The following is a 16,617-nucleotide window of genomic DNA, read 5'->3' as shown; positions in this document are numbered from 1 at the left end:
CTCCTATGATGCTGCTTGGCCTGCTGTGTTCATCCAGCCCTGCACCTTGTTGTCTCTCTTCTATTTTCCAATCCTTTTCATTTCTGAAGAGGAGACATGCTGGACTTGAAACATTAACTCTGTTCCTCTCTCCACACATGCTGTCAGACCTGCTGAGTTTTTCCAGCATTCTCTGTCGCTGTTATTGCCCAGTTATTGTTTTAGGTGTCTCCAAGTTTCTGTGATGTAGAATTAATAGTAGAATATCTATTAATGAAAACAGTCATTTGAAAACTGTTGAGCAAATCATTTTTATTAAACTAAGAATTTTATTTACAACAATGTATAACACAAACCATCTTGAGTACATTCAGAAACAGCACACACAAGGTTAGACACTAGCATGATCTGCAATGTTATGTGCAACATAGAGTGAGACAATACTAAACATGTTTAATTATCCCAGTACATCATTAAAATATGCTTCATAATAACAAATACTGTCAGAAAACAGATTGCCATTATTATAAGGTAGGAGCACTGGATTGCAAAAGCTCAATAAACAACAATGAACATGAGCACTGTGCACTTCTATACAGCCAGAGCATTTTACAGCATAGAGGATGATCAGTCATTTCATTCATTTATGCTAACACTTTTCTGGGGCATCCTAAAATGAAGCCTGTCCTCTTCCATACCCACAGCCCTGAGCCTTGCTGTACTTCAAGAAATGTTGTCATATATGTCATTGATTATTTTACCAGTTGCTGTTCATTATTGCTGTTGTAATTTGGATGACCTCACACCCATTTAGAAAGAGAAATATATTTGCATTCAAAATGACAGGCGTGGTTTATTTTGCCTCATTACACAAATTTTCAATCGATCATGCTTAAGGGCATTTTAGAGACAGTACACAAGTTTAAAAGACCTTCCATGCAAAATTCATGCAAACTGTTCACCCACCATAGCGCCTTTAGCGTGAATAACTGCTTTAAATATGCAGAAGCAACTCACAATGATGCATTGAGAATATGGCATCTGTGAGTTCCTATATTTATATTCAACTATTCAGTAGTGAGTTCACTGTACAAGATGTTGTATAACTCAATTTGAACATACATTACAAAACATGCTGCTACTCAGCATGCTCTCTAATAGTTGTGAGGTACCTTGAAATTAATCAAAGGTTAGCCAATATTTGACTACAGAGGTACAGAGAAAGTGGTGAAATGGTCACAAGGCTACCAGTTATATCTGACTGTTTTGGCATTACCTAAAGGGGGTGACAGTGAGGAGTTTCAGTCAACAGCAGCACAAATCATAAATTTAGGTCGTGAAAATAATCTCATGGATGGTGTGCACCCAGAATTGTGCTGTCAGTACTCCAGACTCCACATTGGCAACTCATAAATAACTCTCCGAAAATACAAATGTTACTTTATCTACACACGCTGTTAACTTTAAGGGCTTAAATGACTTCCAAAAGATCACTCAGTAGATGTATTATTTACACTAAGATCTGATGAAGAGCAATGTAAAGAGCAATAACTTTATTTTTAACATAAATTGAACACTTATTCATACAGGGCACTATTCTTCCCCAAACTCAGTTCCTCTTCCCTCCGTCTATTCTTTCTGTTTATATCATCTTTTTCTCTTGATGTAGCATCTTTTCTGTCTGAGATTTGCCACACTTGGCTTATGCCATGATATCACAACAGAGCAAGGTAAGGATGCAGTTCCCTCAAAACTATGTCAGCCAAAAGCAGGCTTGAACCCACATTGTTAATGTTATTCTGCATCACGCTTCAGCAATCTGAGCTAACTTAATCCTTCCCTAATATTCAGAGTATTAAAACTGAACATCACTACTGATCACTATACCTCACCTTCTCTTTTACTATTATCAATCTTGGTTTCCTCATAAAAGTAAAATAATTCAAGGATACCAAACTCTAAGGCTGGAAAATTACAAACACATATAAGAAACATGTGTGCGTGTACTGTATGACTTGTAGAAAAGGCAACTGGGGAGAAAGTTGGATGTAATTGATTCTAAATAAGTTAGTTTTCAAAGATCAAGCAGATAGTTAATATCTTAAAATGAACAGCTTCTAAAAAAAATACTTTGCACCATTTCTCATGTCTGTTGTCCTAGTCATATATTGTGAACCTGGATTCTATATTTGCTTTATTTTTCTCAAAAATACATTATGTTCCCTGCAGCTTTAACAGTTCCTTTTTTTTCTCAACACCAGTTTATAAATTCATATATTTACATTTGAAACAAAGCAATTTTCTCTCAAATTCTTACTGTCTTACATTTTCTGACTTCTTAAACAAATTATAAATCTTTTCAGCTCAGCACAATGAAAATTTAATGTCTAACATATGTTTCAGTTGTTTAAATTTGATGTAAACAATTAAGTAAATAAAATGATCTTTTTCTTAAACCAAACACAGATAAATAAACACAGTAGACAGGAAACTATGCTGATGATCACTTGATTTGTAATTAGAATTTAAACTTAATATATTATGATTGCATTATTAAAGTGTAAACTTATTCATGTCATTTAAAATTTTCATTTTATGTACATCTGAAATTTACAGTATGTGCCTAACAGTTTATTTGGAATGTAATGTATGTACTTGTTACAAATTGTCCCTATTCAAGACATTTGAGGCCTTCAGTGACAAAACTGCAAGTGTTGTTTCCCAGACAGCTCCAAGATGGTTTATTTCTTAATCTTGCACTAAGTGTGGATTAGAAGGTGCCATATATGGTTATATGCTTGCAAAGTACTTTTTATAAGCCTCAGTACACTGCTGTTTACTGTGAAGCTTTATGGTTGAAAAGAAACCCTTGTCTTATTCATAGTATGTATCCTAGGAGGAAAGTCTTTTTCAGCATTGAAGAAAGTAATGCTTTGGTGATGATTCCGTAGCTGAACATAATACCTAAGACCGGAAAGTGAGAATCCACGGACAATGTTCTCAGATAGCAGTGGTTCTCTATCTGTACTTTATGATTGGTAAGTTCATTAGCATTAAACATTAAATAAAAACTGAAGAATTGTATGCTTCATAGTAACTTTGAAAGATGAAAAATACCTGCTTTTTCATACCTTAATTGTTTGACTTTTGAGAACATACTTTATCAAAATGTTATGGACTTGTAGCATCTTTTGTCCCCTGGCCATAAAGCAGACATACTCTCCAACTGATTCACAATTTTAATAAATATTTTGTGCGTCTGAGAACCTTGCTCTAATAAATGCATTAACTCCACCAAAAGAGAAATACAATCCACAGAATTAAATACTTATAACTTAAATGACTTTGCAAGATAAGTCATTCAACAACAGTTGCAATTCAGTGCAAGCAGCAGACTGTTGGGTGAAAACTATTTTTCTGATTTAAGATCAAGAGCTTAAGAACAAGACGTGTTTAAGGATGAATGACGTACATGAATGTGATCCCACATAAGTTCAGGACAATTACTGCTTATGCAGCTAAAAGCCTCAAACCAACAAAGGATATTTTACTTGTACATTATATTCATTGCCCAATTTTTAATTTAAATGCCTATGTACAAAATACTGTTCCTCCTGATTTATATTCGTCAAACAGGGCATTGTGCCGTCTAGATTCTACTATTGAGTTAGTCATTGAAATCTAGATCACAGGCATGCAATGCTGCAAATCCTAGAGATTACTGGAGACAGAAAGTTAAGAAATCATTGAAACTCAAATGCTTTTATAATTGGCCACTGTGACACAAATAGACTGTACCTTGGGAATGACTCATGAATACTTAAATCCACATTTTTGTGGTAGGAAGACTAAGACTATGCAGTTTGTGTTTTCTTGATGTGCCAAGTGAGCAACTCAAGCGTGGATTGGAGAGTATATTGGCTTTGATATTGGCCTTCCACCAAATCAGTTTTCCAAAATAGTTGGCACGTTCAACACCACTCTATGCACATTTGTGCCAGCATTCATCTCTAAGGAATAAGCAGTACCAATGATGCTTAGGTGGGCTTTATGTACCTGTCCAATGGTTGAGTTTCCACTCCATGATTGGACAAGGTCAGGACAGCGATGGCCTTGTGGAGAGCGCCAACTGGATTTTCTAACCATCTAACAGCGAATTAGCTGCTATCAGAGCTTCTGTTGTTTTAAGGGGTGAGACCCTGCCTTTAAGAACAGCCAGACAAATTGGAGGTTTCCAGCAGAACCACCACAACTGAGAGGCTCTGTCCTCATCAAGCCTTGAGGAAAGCTACTCGGGTTCAGCAGGCAGTCTCCCCATGTGGTGGAGGGCCCACCTGCCAATGGCAGACTGCAGACAAAGGCATTAGCAACACAAGTGGCACAGTTTACCTCTGGGCAAGAAGGCCAGCCTCCACCTTCTTTGCCATTAGTAATTGTCCTATCGGTGGGAAGACGTGAGACACGCCAACATTGACTTCGCTTCTGATTCCACCCCACCTCAACCCTGCACTCCACCCGCACTCCACCCACACCCCACCCTGCTCCTACAAACTCCATGAAACTATCCCAAGTCTACAAAGATTTGCCTTTTTTAAAAAATCTAGCCATTCTGCTGTTGCAACTATCTGCAAATGCCACATTGAGAATGCCAGAGTGTGATTTTCCCTTTTTTAAGAATATATTTAAACTTGACGAAATATTAAGTTTATTAAATATTAAACCTGACCTCTGTATTACTAAGTATTAGTGTTCTTGTTTCAATTTGCAAAGTATTTGTTGAATTTCTTGATATTTGTTGAACAGTCTTAGATTTATGGAAAGAAGTAAGATTAAATAATGCTGGAAATGCACAAATACCATTCAATCTGTATGTGATAGATAAAGGCAAGCCAGAGTTCTAAAACTACTAAAATAAAAGCTAAACAATCTCATTTAACATGCAATTTCTGGAGATAAATTTCATGCAAATAAACATATTCACCACACAAACACTAGCAAATAACCTAAATATCACGTAGCAACAAATCAAGTTGGCTAAAAGGGAAATTAGTACTGACTAACACTGACAGGGTCTCAGCGCATTAACATCTATTTTTAGAGGCATTGTGGTAGAACTCAACCTTGAATAATCATGTAAAATGGGATAATAGTGAGTCGGCAAGCCATTTTACATCTCTTTCAACTTTAGTTTCTCCAAATTTAAGTCAAAATAGTCTACCAGCTCATGATCACCTACTTTACATTATTGCACAAAGTTTAGGTGAACCCTATTGACATCAGACATCTTTATATATAGCAATAGCAGACATAGGATAAGAAATTCTGTGTAATTTCTGGAGGCTGTGATTCTGTTAACATAAATTACTGCACCTTAAAAATAAAATAGAGAATTTCTTAATTATTGAATTTTAATTTTAAAGTTAACTACTGACAGTCTTTGACACTGAAGTCCTTTCTATAGTTAGTTTATAACTCTACCTGTTACCAAACAGGGAAAAAATGTTAACACTATGATGAAATAAGAAAATTATCAACCAGAAATTTTTCATTTTTTCTCAACATTTTGCAACCATATATTCTAATTTCCAGGCCAATTATATGTCATTAACTTTCAGAAAGCATTGTATGTCCCCAGTGAGTTTAGTCATGTTTACATGACCAAAAATAGCTCAACTAAATGAAGCTTTTTTTTTGCAGTTTCCACGCTGCAGGGAGCTTCTTGGTTTATGAAGTTCAAATGTTCTGCCAGCAGTGTGAGGTTGGAAACTGACCCCTAATATGTTAAGACATGTAGCAACACACATGAGGTGTCCTCAACTGCCAATGACCTAGTAAGATGGCATGGTGCAATTTCACAAATACCTTTATATCAACATTCCAATGTTTCAGTAATGAAAAAAGATGAAAACTGATGTAAAATGAGAAAATGTTGGTAACACACAGCAGATCTGTCCATATTTAAAATGCACTGGAAACAACATTAGCCAGTCTTTTCTCTTTCTAACATCTGAGTATTTCCAGAAATTTCTGTTTTTACTTTTCAAAGTCCTATTTTATTCCTATTGAACTACAGCTCAATAGGGAATACATTAATCATTTACATACATCTTCAGATTGCAATATTACTTGACCCTGTCAATGTCAGCTAATATAATATTATGACGACCATATTTACAAATTATGTTGGCAACAAGTGTTAAGAAATGAGCACCACAGGTATTGAAATATTAGTCCTATATTGTGTAATAAGGTTGAATAATCAAATGAGTTAATCTAGTGTGTAGTGGAAAATTAACTGGGCAGAAAAGGTAAGTAAAGTGATATTCTTGATAAACTAGGGAAGCATTCGATCGTGTTCAGGAAAAAAAGAGAAGTTTGTTTTGATTAGCATTGGACTGAATCAGTCAGCAATGAAATATTATTTCATGGAGTTATTTAAATGGTTAATATATTTCTAATGGTAATTTGTTAAGCTAAATGTTTGTTATATGAGTGAATTTGCAAAATGTTGTTTGATTATATCACCTTGCTTCCTAAATTCAGCTACTCAATATTGAGCATTAAATATATAGCACATTGTAAAAAAGTAAAATAAAAATGTTATTCACTGAATTACTATTTCTATCAGCTATTCTAGCATTTTTCCTTTCACTTTTCCCTCTTCCTCTCATGAATGTATTGGCTGCTTGATGTATGATACAGGCTGTCATTATCTCTTTTCAGTGACCATTATTCATCTTAAAGTCTTGACACTATGTCTCTGCCCTCTCAATGTTGGAGATCAGAGGCACTCCAAGCCTTCAGGTATCATTTCCATGGAGAGGTTGAGCTGTGTAGAGGAGCAGCTGAATCCTAGTTGAAAATTGGACCAATGGAGGTGTCACTGCAGCCCACACTAAGTATGTGGGCCACTCTGCTGGCCAGTACTATATTGTTCTTTATGAGGTACAGCAAATGGTGAGCCAAATGCTGGTGTATGTAAAGATTTAAAATGGATCCTGTAAAATGCACAGTGCACTCTGCCATATTGAGAGTTTAATGGAAAAACATATGCTACATGGTCAGATTTTCTGAGTCATTAGGAATTAACTCTGTTTCAAACCAGTTTCTCTCAGACTTTGACTTTTGCCTTCGGTTGCAGCTCCTGCCTTTCTTTTTCTTGATTTCCACGTTATTCCAGGCTCCCACTCTCTGGTATTAAAAGTAAATATTTTGACACCAGCTTTGGCTTTGACAGATTTGAATATCCTGAACTGCATAACAACACTACTCATTATATGTGAGCAGTATTACCATTAAATAACATTACAAGCAATTTGAGACCTTTAAATCTGTATACTATGGGTGATTCATTGAATCAGGGTATTTAATAAATGCAGTTGACTAAGTGTCAAATCTTTATCCCAGATGGTATTTAATTAGGACATGCTGCAGTTTTCTAGGTTCATTTCCAGAGACAGGTGTTCTTTTAAAAAAAAGTTTCCATTCTGTGTTTGCACATTATGCAGCTTGTTTGCAGTTTTTTGTCAAACTTATTAGTTTAAATCCCAAAGCAAACACCATAACTGATATGTTTTCGTGCCACTTTTTTTTTGAATAAACCTCCAGTGATTTTCACCAGGTGAGATATCAAACAAAATGGATATGGTTCGATTGACTTACTAACTTCTAGACACTGTTAATGATATACACAACATCCATTAATTTCTGAATAAATCTGTTGAATCCTTATTACACGGAACTTCTTCTTTTCATTAGCCCTCTGACAGCAGACAAACTGTGGAGTCCTGTAGACACGGAGCTAATCGTAGATCTGTGCAAATTACACACACAACCATTTGAAAAATTTTCAGGAAGCCTATTGGGAGATGCATCACTCTGTTCGATGCAAGTGTTGGATGTGGATATATCTCTGGGGATGATCATAGGAATTGAATAATGCAACTTCTCGCGACTCTTATACCAGAGACACGAACACATGGAGTGAAAATGAAGAACCTCTGCATACATGTTGCGGAAGTTGCCTGAAGTTTCTGTTGTACGGATGGTACTTTGTCCATTTCTTATCAGCAAGGCTTTCTGCTCTGCATCTCGTTTTTCATCTTCTGCATTCATCGTCATGAACCTCAGAACTACCAGGTTTAGGAATGCTCCAATTACTGTGAGGCCTGTCAAAATATAGACAAAGCTAAATGCCACATAGTGAGGGTTCTTTTGAAGAGCATCATGCTTCTGTAGAGCCACATAGTCCCCAAAACCGATGGTCGTGAGTGTGATGAAGCAATAGTAATAAGCATGGAAAAATGTCCATTCCTCATAATATGAGAATGCAGCAGCCCCAATACACAGGGTGCTAATGCAGGAGAAAAATCCAATGATGACCATGTTTGCCATGGAGACCTCTGTTCGTTTCATCCTTAGGCACTTCTTGATTCTGTGTAAGAGATACTTGACAAATGTATTGATTCGCTCTCCCATGCTTTGAAACATGACCAGGGTGAGTGGGATTCCAAGCAGAGCGTAAAACATGCAGAAAATTTTCCCTCCATCAGTGCTGGGAGCAGCATGGCCATACCCTGCCAAAGAAAAATGTACATCATCATTCATTTGGTCTATGTGGGACTCAATGTCAATAAAGCTCATTTTGTTACAGTAATCAGGAATTGCATTAAAGTATCCAATTGCATGACTGCTGCAAACCAGTCTTTTCAATAATATTAGATCAGATATATTTTCTCTGAAGCTGTCATTGAACAATTTGGTGAGTGCAATGCAGGGAAAACCCTTTTTTTTCACATGTCACACTCCTGCTAGCATACCAAACAACTATTTCAGGTTGAATAGATGCCAACTGCTACAATTTGGAAGAGAAAAATACAGTGAACACTGCAGGTTAGGAAAAAGCAGTGGAAAATGTGCAGCAGGTCGACAGCATCTGTGGAGAGAGAAACAGAGTTAATGTATTAGGTCAATAAGCTTTCACCAGAACTGTGAGTCCTCAGAGATGTAAGAGTTTTCAAGCAAGACAGATAACTAGGTGAGGGAAGGGGAATGAAGAAAGGGAAATTCCTGTCATAGAATGGAAGGCAAGCAAGATTAATTGACAAATGAAATGATAGTGCAAAGAAAAATGTATAGTAATTTGACAAGTTAAAAATAAATGAAAGTAGCGTAAATGAGAAAAGCAGAATTCATACCAATAGCTGCCATCTAAAATACGAGGATAGATAGGGAATTTACAGAAGACTGTAAGAAGCCTCATTGAAAGATGAAGTGCTTTTTTCTAGAAGTTGAACTGAACATCCTTGTAACATTGATGAAGCCAAGGACAGGAAGATCAGATTGGAATGGAGCAAAGAATTAAAATCACAGACAACGAAATGCTCAAGAATATAATTGTGCAATGAATGGAGATGTTCTGCGAAACAGTTGCAAAAGATATATTCAGTGTCCCCATTGTAAAGAAGACAGTAATATGAGCAGTAAAGGCAGTACAGTATGTTGATTGAAATACAATCAAATCTCTGATTCAAAACAAAGGGTACATGGGATTTTGCATGTGAAGTCAGGGGAGGTGATTGAATAGATTCTGGCAGGGTGTCAGCTAGGAGATAGAAGGCTGGTTCTGGTTTTGGGGGGTGCTTCAGAATCTGAGGTATGTGGTGGTCTTGAGCAATGCGTAGTGGAGGTGAGGTAAGTATGGGGTATGGTGAACTGCACATTGCTCAACGTGGGACCATCACATACGGGGAAGCCTCCAAAAGGTTTTAAACATTCCTCTTTATTCACCAACACCAAAATCAAACAGAAATGAAATAAGCAGGAGCTGCATTTGTCTCCAAGAACAGAAATGATCTGCTTGCATACTGAACACCAACAATTTTACAATCAGCGAATGATCACTGGACCCAGCTCTCATCTACTGGAACCGGGTGTCAATTAAACTCTGTCCGGCTTGTAGCGCTCAATGCCACTGAACTTCATCATATATAAGATGACATTTGTCCTACTCAATGTCTTCATCTTGCTTCTCAGAAGGCTGCACCTCCTCTCCCAGCTCATCAACTTCCATCAAGTCGGGAGAACATTCTGCCCTATGATCTCAATACCCAATTCAGGATCATGCCCAACAATGGCTTCTAGCACTCACAGCAGGAGGGCACCTCACCAGCACGGACCCCACTCTGAGCAGATGGTAACACCCAAGCAAGGATGTTTTATTTTCAATCACTTCTCAGTGAGTGCATGTTGATGGCAAGACCTGTATTTATTACCCATCCTAAATTATCCATGTGGTACCTTCGAATCATAGAATCCCTGCAGTGTGGAAACAGGCCCTTCAGCCCAACAAGTCCACACCGAACCTCATAGCATCCCACCCAGACCCATCCGCCTATAATTCACCTAATCTAAACGTCCCTGAACGGGCAATTTAGCGTGGCCAATCCACCTGGCCTGCACATTTTTGGACTGTGGGAGGAAACCGGAGCACCCGGAGGAAACCCACGCAGACACGGGGAGAATGTGCTAACTCCACACAGACAGTCACCTGAGTGTGGGATCAAACCCGGGTCCATGGCGCTGTGAGGCAGCAATGCTAACCACTGAGCCACTGTGCCGCCCCATATAGGATTTAGAATGGGAATTCCAGGATTCTGTCTGAATGACAATAAATGTACAGCTATAGTTCCAAGTCAGGAAGGTATGTGGCTTGGAGAGAAGCTTGCAGGTCGGGGATGGGTGGGTGGATTCTCATGCCTCTGGTTACGTTGTCCTACTTGGTAGCTAATTTTGTCAATTTTGAAGTTGCTTTCAAAGGAAATTGCTGCATTGTGTTTTATACATGGTAAATACTGCTGCTACAGAGTGCTAGTGGTGAATGGAATGAACGTTTAAGATGACAGATGGTGAGCTGATCAAGAGGATGATCCAGAAAGTATTTGGTTTCAAAGGTTGTTTATCGTAGAACATAGAATAGTACAACACAGGAACAGGCCCTTCAGCCCACCATGTCTGTGCTGACCATGATGTCATTCCATACTAGTCCCACCTGCCTGCATATTGTCGATATCCCTTTATTCCCTGTCTGTTCATGTGTCTACCTAAATGCCTCTTAAATGTTACTATTGTATCTGCTTCTGCCACCTCCCCGGCAGGTGTCACCTTCTGTGTAAGAGAGTTGCCTCACGCATCTCTTTTAAACTTTCCCCCTCTCAACTAAAACTTATATCCCTGCTATTTAACATTTCCACCCTGGATAAAAGACTCCAACTATCCACCCTATCCATGCCTCTCATAACTTTATATACTTCTATCAGGTTGCCCCTCAGCCTCCCACGCTCTAGTTGAAACAATTCCAGTTTGTCCAACTTATTCTTATAACTTATAATTATCTTTATAATTAATAAACTCCAGTCCTGGCAACATCCTGGTAAACCTTTTTTGCATCCTCTCCAATGCTTCCATATCCTTCCCATAGTGCAGTGACCTCAACTGTACACAATACTCCAAATATGACCTAATTAAAGTTTCATACAGTTGCAACATAACTTGTCAACTTTAATACTCAATGCCCCAACCAATGAAGGCAAGCATGTCGTACCCAGCCTTAACCACCTTATCCACTTGTGTTACCATTTTAAGGGAGCTACAAACTTGCACCCCAAGATCCGTCTGTGTATCAATGCTCCTAAGGACCCTTCTGTTTACTGTATATGTTAAATCAAAACCCAATTAATTTATTTAAGATGTAAAAGATTGTATGGTAATATTTAAAAAGAGTGGGGATTGTGCCACTGACCAACATCTTTTTCTTAACCAGCGTTATTAAAAAAAGAACTCACATTCATCTCATATGCTGCTTCTGTGGTGAAAACATGTAACTGCATGTCATGTGTAATTCATTGGCTGTAAAGCACTTTGGGACAAGCTAATGGACAATGTGAAAAGTGTCGTATAATGCAAGTTCATTTGTTCTCTTGCCTGTGACAATTCCTTGCATATAAATATTCAGTTGTAGCAGAAACCATCACTCTATTGTCCAGCATTGCTGGAGGGAATTGCCTCCAAAAAGAAACAGTTTGCCTGGAGTTACTTCAAAAGCTTCTGTTCTCTGAGCCAGGATTCTGAGATGACTGCTTGCATTGTAATCATTTCCAACTACAACCTGTTGTAATGCCATCATAGTAAGTAAAACAATATTAAGTTATGTAGTTCATAAAAATTATAGGGAAATAAATTAATAATCATTCTAAGAGTAAAAACCCAGCCGTGGGCAATGATGTTTATTCCACAAGCAAGAAAGGATAGATAACCTTCGTGAGTTTTGAAGTATATACTTACATCCATAATTCTACAATTAATAGCAATTTGTACAAGTTATTTTTCAAAGCAACTTCGTGAATATCTAAGTTATATTAAAAACAGATTCTCTTAAGTAGATATGGCAAATTGCTGCCCATCCATCTCAGCAAATGAATGGTCACTAACTTGACAACTTGTATAATGAACATAATAAATTACATTTATGGGGTTATCCTGGATGGAGTGGGTATGGGAAAAAGTAAAATTATCTCTTCATGATTCAAAATGAAGATAAAAAGAAGAAGGTGATTTATAACATTTCTGTTGTTCTATTTCCATAACGTGGCCAAATTCATGCTTTTCTCGTATATAAGTAAACCTATCTATCAGGGAATGGATAAATAGCTATTGAGGCATTATGTATTATGCACCAGTATATACAGGTCTCTTGTGTACTTGAAGGATTTACAATTTCAGGGAAAATATTGTTGGGCCAGGATACACAAAGATAGCCAAAAGGAGGGCAGCAATCATGATGGGCAGTCAACCCCTGCCCATTGTTACTGATGCAGGCAGCATGCAATCTTCTTGCTACCCATTGATTTAGATAATTGCAGCGTGATGACTGCACCAAGCCCAGAGGTAAACAGCCGCACCCTTGAGGATAGGTCACAAAATCATGAAAGGCTAGCAACGGTTTCAGTTAACCTGTACTGCTTAAAACCAATCTACACCTCTTAAAGGGGGATGCATTTTGATTACAGCAGTGCTGAAAGTCATTTTGAAAGTGAGTTTGACTGGGAACAGACATAACGATGGTATGAAAGCAGTTATGCAGATTTTCCAAAATCAAATTGGAGACCTGGTGCAGGGGACAAAGCAAAGGAAATATGTACTTTATCCAAACAGGATGCCTAAACAGATGTTGCAAAGACACTGGGACTGGTTAGTGCAAGGAGTCCAAGGCCAAAGACCTGGATGCAACATCAATGACCTCATGATCAATGAATGTTTATTTAAATCACCTGCACCATAAATCACAGCCACTGGTCGGTGCAAACCTACCAACAACGTCTATCAATCAGGACTCAGACATAAAGTTTGTAGCTTCACTTCACCTTCATGACTTTGGAACTGCTGAAGGTCTCACACTCATATCTGACAATTCGTACACAATGCCAGCTATTCCACCATGATAGACTGATTATCCAAGCACATTGTGCCGGACTCATTGACACATTTCCTTCTCTCCTGCAACACAAGGTATTTCATTAATGGAGGTATCAGCATGTAATCCAGAAAGGAACAGAATTAGCTGTTGCCTCAATAGAGGAGATAACAGCCACCATCATTGATGCTGTCATGACTAAGGCCATGACCTGTAGTAGGATTGAAACAATAGATCATGGTCCCTTTATATCTAATCCATTTTCTCATATTTTCCTCTTCCCACAAGTAGTTTTGAATTTTAAGCATTGATGGGTGTATATACGCCCTCTTGCTTTCCATCTCTCTCCTTTCACGACAACCCTACCCTTGCGCTTTGTTTTTCTTTGCAGACACTCAAGAATTGCCAGTTCTTCAAGGCAGATGTCAAAGTTGAAAGGCAGGAAAGAAAACAAGAAACACTATCATTTGCTCACAACCCTGTAGCCACCAGCTCTTATATTGATGCTGTGGAATGAATTTTCCCCTCTCTGGTGTGGTGTGAGTAATGGTAAGAAAGGTGAAGAAATTGGATGAGAAAGACAAAGTCAGATTCTCAATGTTGAGAAAAATGTTCCCAATTTTCCCTTCAAGCCTCATATGGCCACTTTCAGAATCTCACCTTTGAGCAGTAACTAGCTTATTTCCATGCATTTGCATCTTAGTAAAGTCACAAATCACTAATTTCTAAATTCTTCTCTCCTCCATTGAGGAACCAGATGGTACAAACTCCCAATAGGTAAAACAGAGTGAGTGTCTGGTGGCTGCAGCTCTCTGAATGCCTGTCATGCCACTGCCTCTTCTGCACAACATCCAGCTCCTTGGCCACCATCCTCCCTGAGATTTTATCCAAGCAAACCCCCATTGACAAACCACCAGCCTCCCACATCATCACGACTATGCCCAGACCAACTCACACATCACTTCTGGCTTCCCAGTCTACAGACACCTTTGACTTTGCATGTTTCTGCCAGGTCACTCTGAGTGCAGTGTCATGGGCACATTTCTTGTGCACTGACATTGAAACATACGTCTCATAGCTCTTGGGGGGATTTCTGAAGAAGACTCTAGACCCGAAACGTCAGCTTTCCTGCTCCTCTGATGCTGTTTGGCCTGCTGTGTTCATCCAGCTCTACACCTTGTTATCTCTTATAGCTCTTAGCCTGATTTCTCAGCACTCACTCACTTTAGCACCTATTTGAAGGCTGCCAGCCTCTGTCTGCTTCACACTTCTCCCTCAGACTACAAGGTCTTCAGCACACAGTTACAGTTTCCCAGGTTCTGCAATTTAGCTCGGTTTTCAGCACAAATGAAGAAGCAGCCAGTGAGCAGTATGGAACAGTCAAACTATCAGTCAAATAGGGCATGTTCATGTTGCTGTATAGCATTAAGCTACATAAACATCAGACCTTCAGCAGTGCCTGCAGTTTATATAGCAAATGCGCTGCATTGGCTTCAAGCAAATGATGATATATGCCAGTCAAAGGGCAGCAGTCCTTGATGAAGGGATACTACAATATGTCACAGGCTATGTGCTCAGTCATTCTAGGGGATTGTAAGATTACACTCCAGGCGTTTGGCAGAATCAGCTAGGTGCTTGGTCCGACAAGACCCCAGAGACCTGTGTCCTTGCTGTCGAGGGACTGAGCCATAATCAGTCATGCAAGTGACATTCAAGTCATCCAGGACCTACAGGTAGGTGGTGGGGTGCTGTTGAGATATCAGTGCAGATCAGTAAGGGGGATATATCAGACTAGACATGCCAAGTTAATCCTTGAGGTGTGCCATGCACAGTCATAAATGGTTTGGCCAATAATGGTCAAAGAATTTATCAAGGGACAGTCCTGGGGTTTCCCGGGGAAAGCAGCTCAAATCTGGGATGGGCTTCATTGTACTGGGTCTCTGAGGGCATGATTGCTGTGACAGGATGCAAATGTAGACAGTTGGATGGGACATTATGTAAATGGAATTGAACTAGAAGCTTTGGAGGTTGACGGAGGGATTCAAACCGGTGACAGTAACTGCCTTTGCAAACAGAGGATATAGAGTCAATTTCAAAAGTAATGGACTCTGGGGTTAAAGTTGGCACATTAATATTAATAGAAAAGAGACTCAAACAAATGGAGGAAGTGTTGAAAAGTCATTGGTGACACAAGCACAGTGACAGAAAAGGCAACACGAAGAAAGGGGTTCATAGGGGGTGAAGCATGCGTCATAGGCAGAACATGAAGTTATTCACACTAACAGCTTGCCATGTCAGGCCATCAACTCAGTGAAAGATGCTCTTTGGTCTGCCTGAAACTTGTTGGTCTTCCAGACAAGGAGTTGTCAACCACAGTCTGAGGTCTTTCTGCCGAAGTTAAATGGAGGTGTGTTCAGTTATCTGACCCTCCCAGTGTCTCAAATGCATGTAAATATAGTCTTGTACAAGTAAGAGATGCCTTTGGTTTGTTTGGATACAGTCAAACTCCAATTTTTTTTTATTTCCTTCATATGCTACTGTACAGAACAGAATTGCATTTGTGACTATATATACACACAAAAAGTTTTTTTTAACGAATAAAGAATATTTTTGAAATAAAAAAAGTTAGATTGACCAAAGTTGCAGCAAAATAACACAACAAAATCAATATTAAGATCTGTGTTTCACAAACCTCTGTGATATCAGTAATCCAAAACTTTCACAGATATCTTATCCCACTCAACCCTTCAGTTTTCACCAATTGTTTGATAATGATGTAAGTACTATTTTATTAGATGTTATCTTGAGCTATGATGCTTCCTTTATTCACACTTTTCTTCTAATTTCATAATGGGATTTTCAAACATGTAGGGGGTACTCCAAACTGTTATCTTGGTGATACCCAGCAAGTAACTGACAAAGTACATTTAATAGCTTTCTAGTAATGAATGGTTTAAGTTATCATGGAGCATCGAAGGCAAAGGCCAGTTAAGATATCTAAACAGAAGTTGAATGACAGTAAAATACTGACGATGCTGGAAATCTGCAATAAAAAGAGGCAATACTTGAGAAACATAGCAGGGCCAGCAGAGCCTGTGGGGAGAGAAGCAGGTTAAAGTTTAGAACTGCTTCAGTTCCAAAGAAGATCCATATCAGACTCAAAACAT

The 16,617-nt window shown here is 38.6% G+C and overlaps 1 protein-coding gene across 1 annotated transcript in view; it reads right to left on the bottom strand.

Moving 5' to 3' along the window:
• Positions 1–7,710: 7,710 nt before the first annotated feature.
• Positions 7,711–16,617, bottom strand: part of kcnk3a (potassium channel, subfamily K, member 3a) — a 61,544-nt gene continuing 52,637 nt past the window's right edge. The window contains exon 2 of the mRNA XM_020510167.2: positions 7,711–8,555. Coding sequence (XP_020365756.1) covers positions 7,711–8,555 — 845 coding nt within the window. The remainder of the gene's footprint in view (positions 8,556–16,617) is intronic.

Source organism: Rhincodon typus, chromosome 5 (assembly GCF_021869965.1).
Source record: "Rhincodon typus isolate 14 chromosome 5, sRhiTyp1.1, whole genome shotgun sequence".
Lineage (NCBI taxonomy): Eukaryota > Metazoa > Chordata > Chondrichthyes > Orectolobiformes > Rhincodontidae > Rhincodon > Rhincodon typus.
This window is presented reverse-complemented; position numbering and strand designations above follow the sequence as displayed.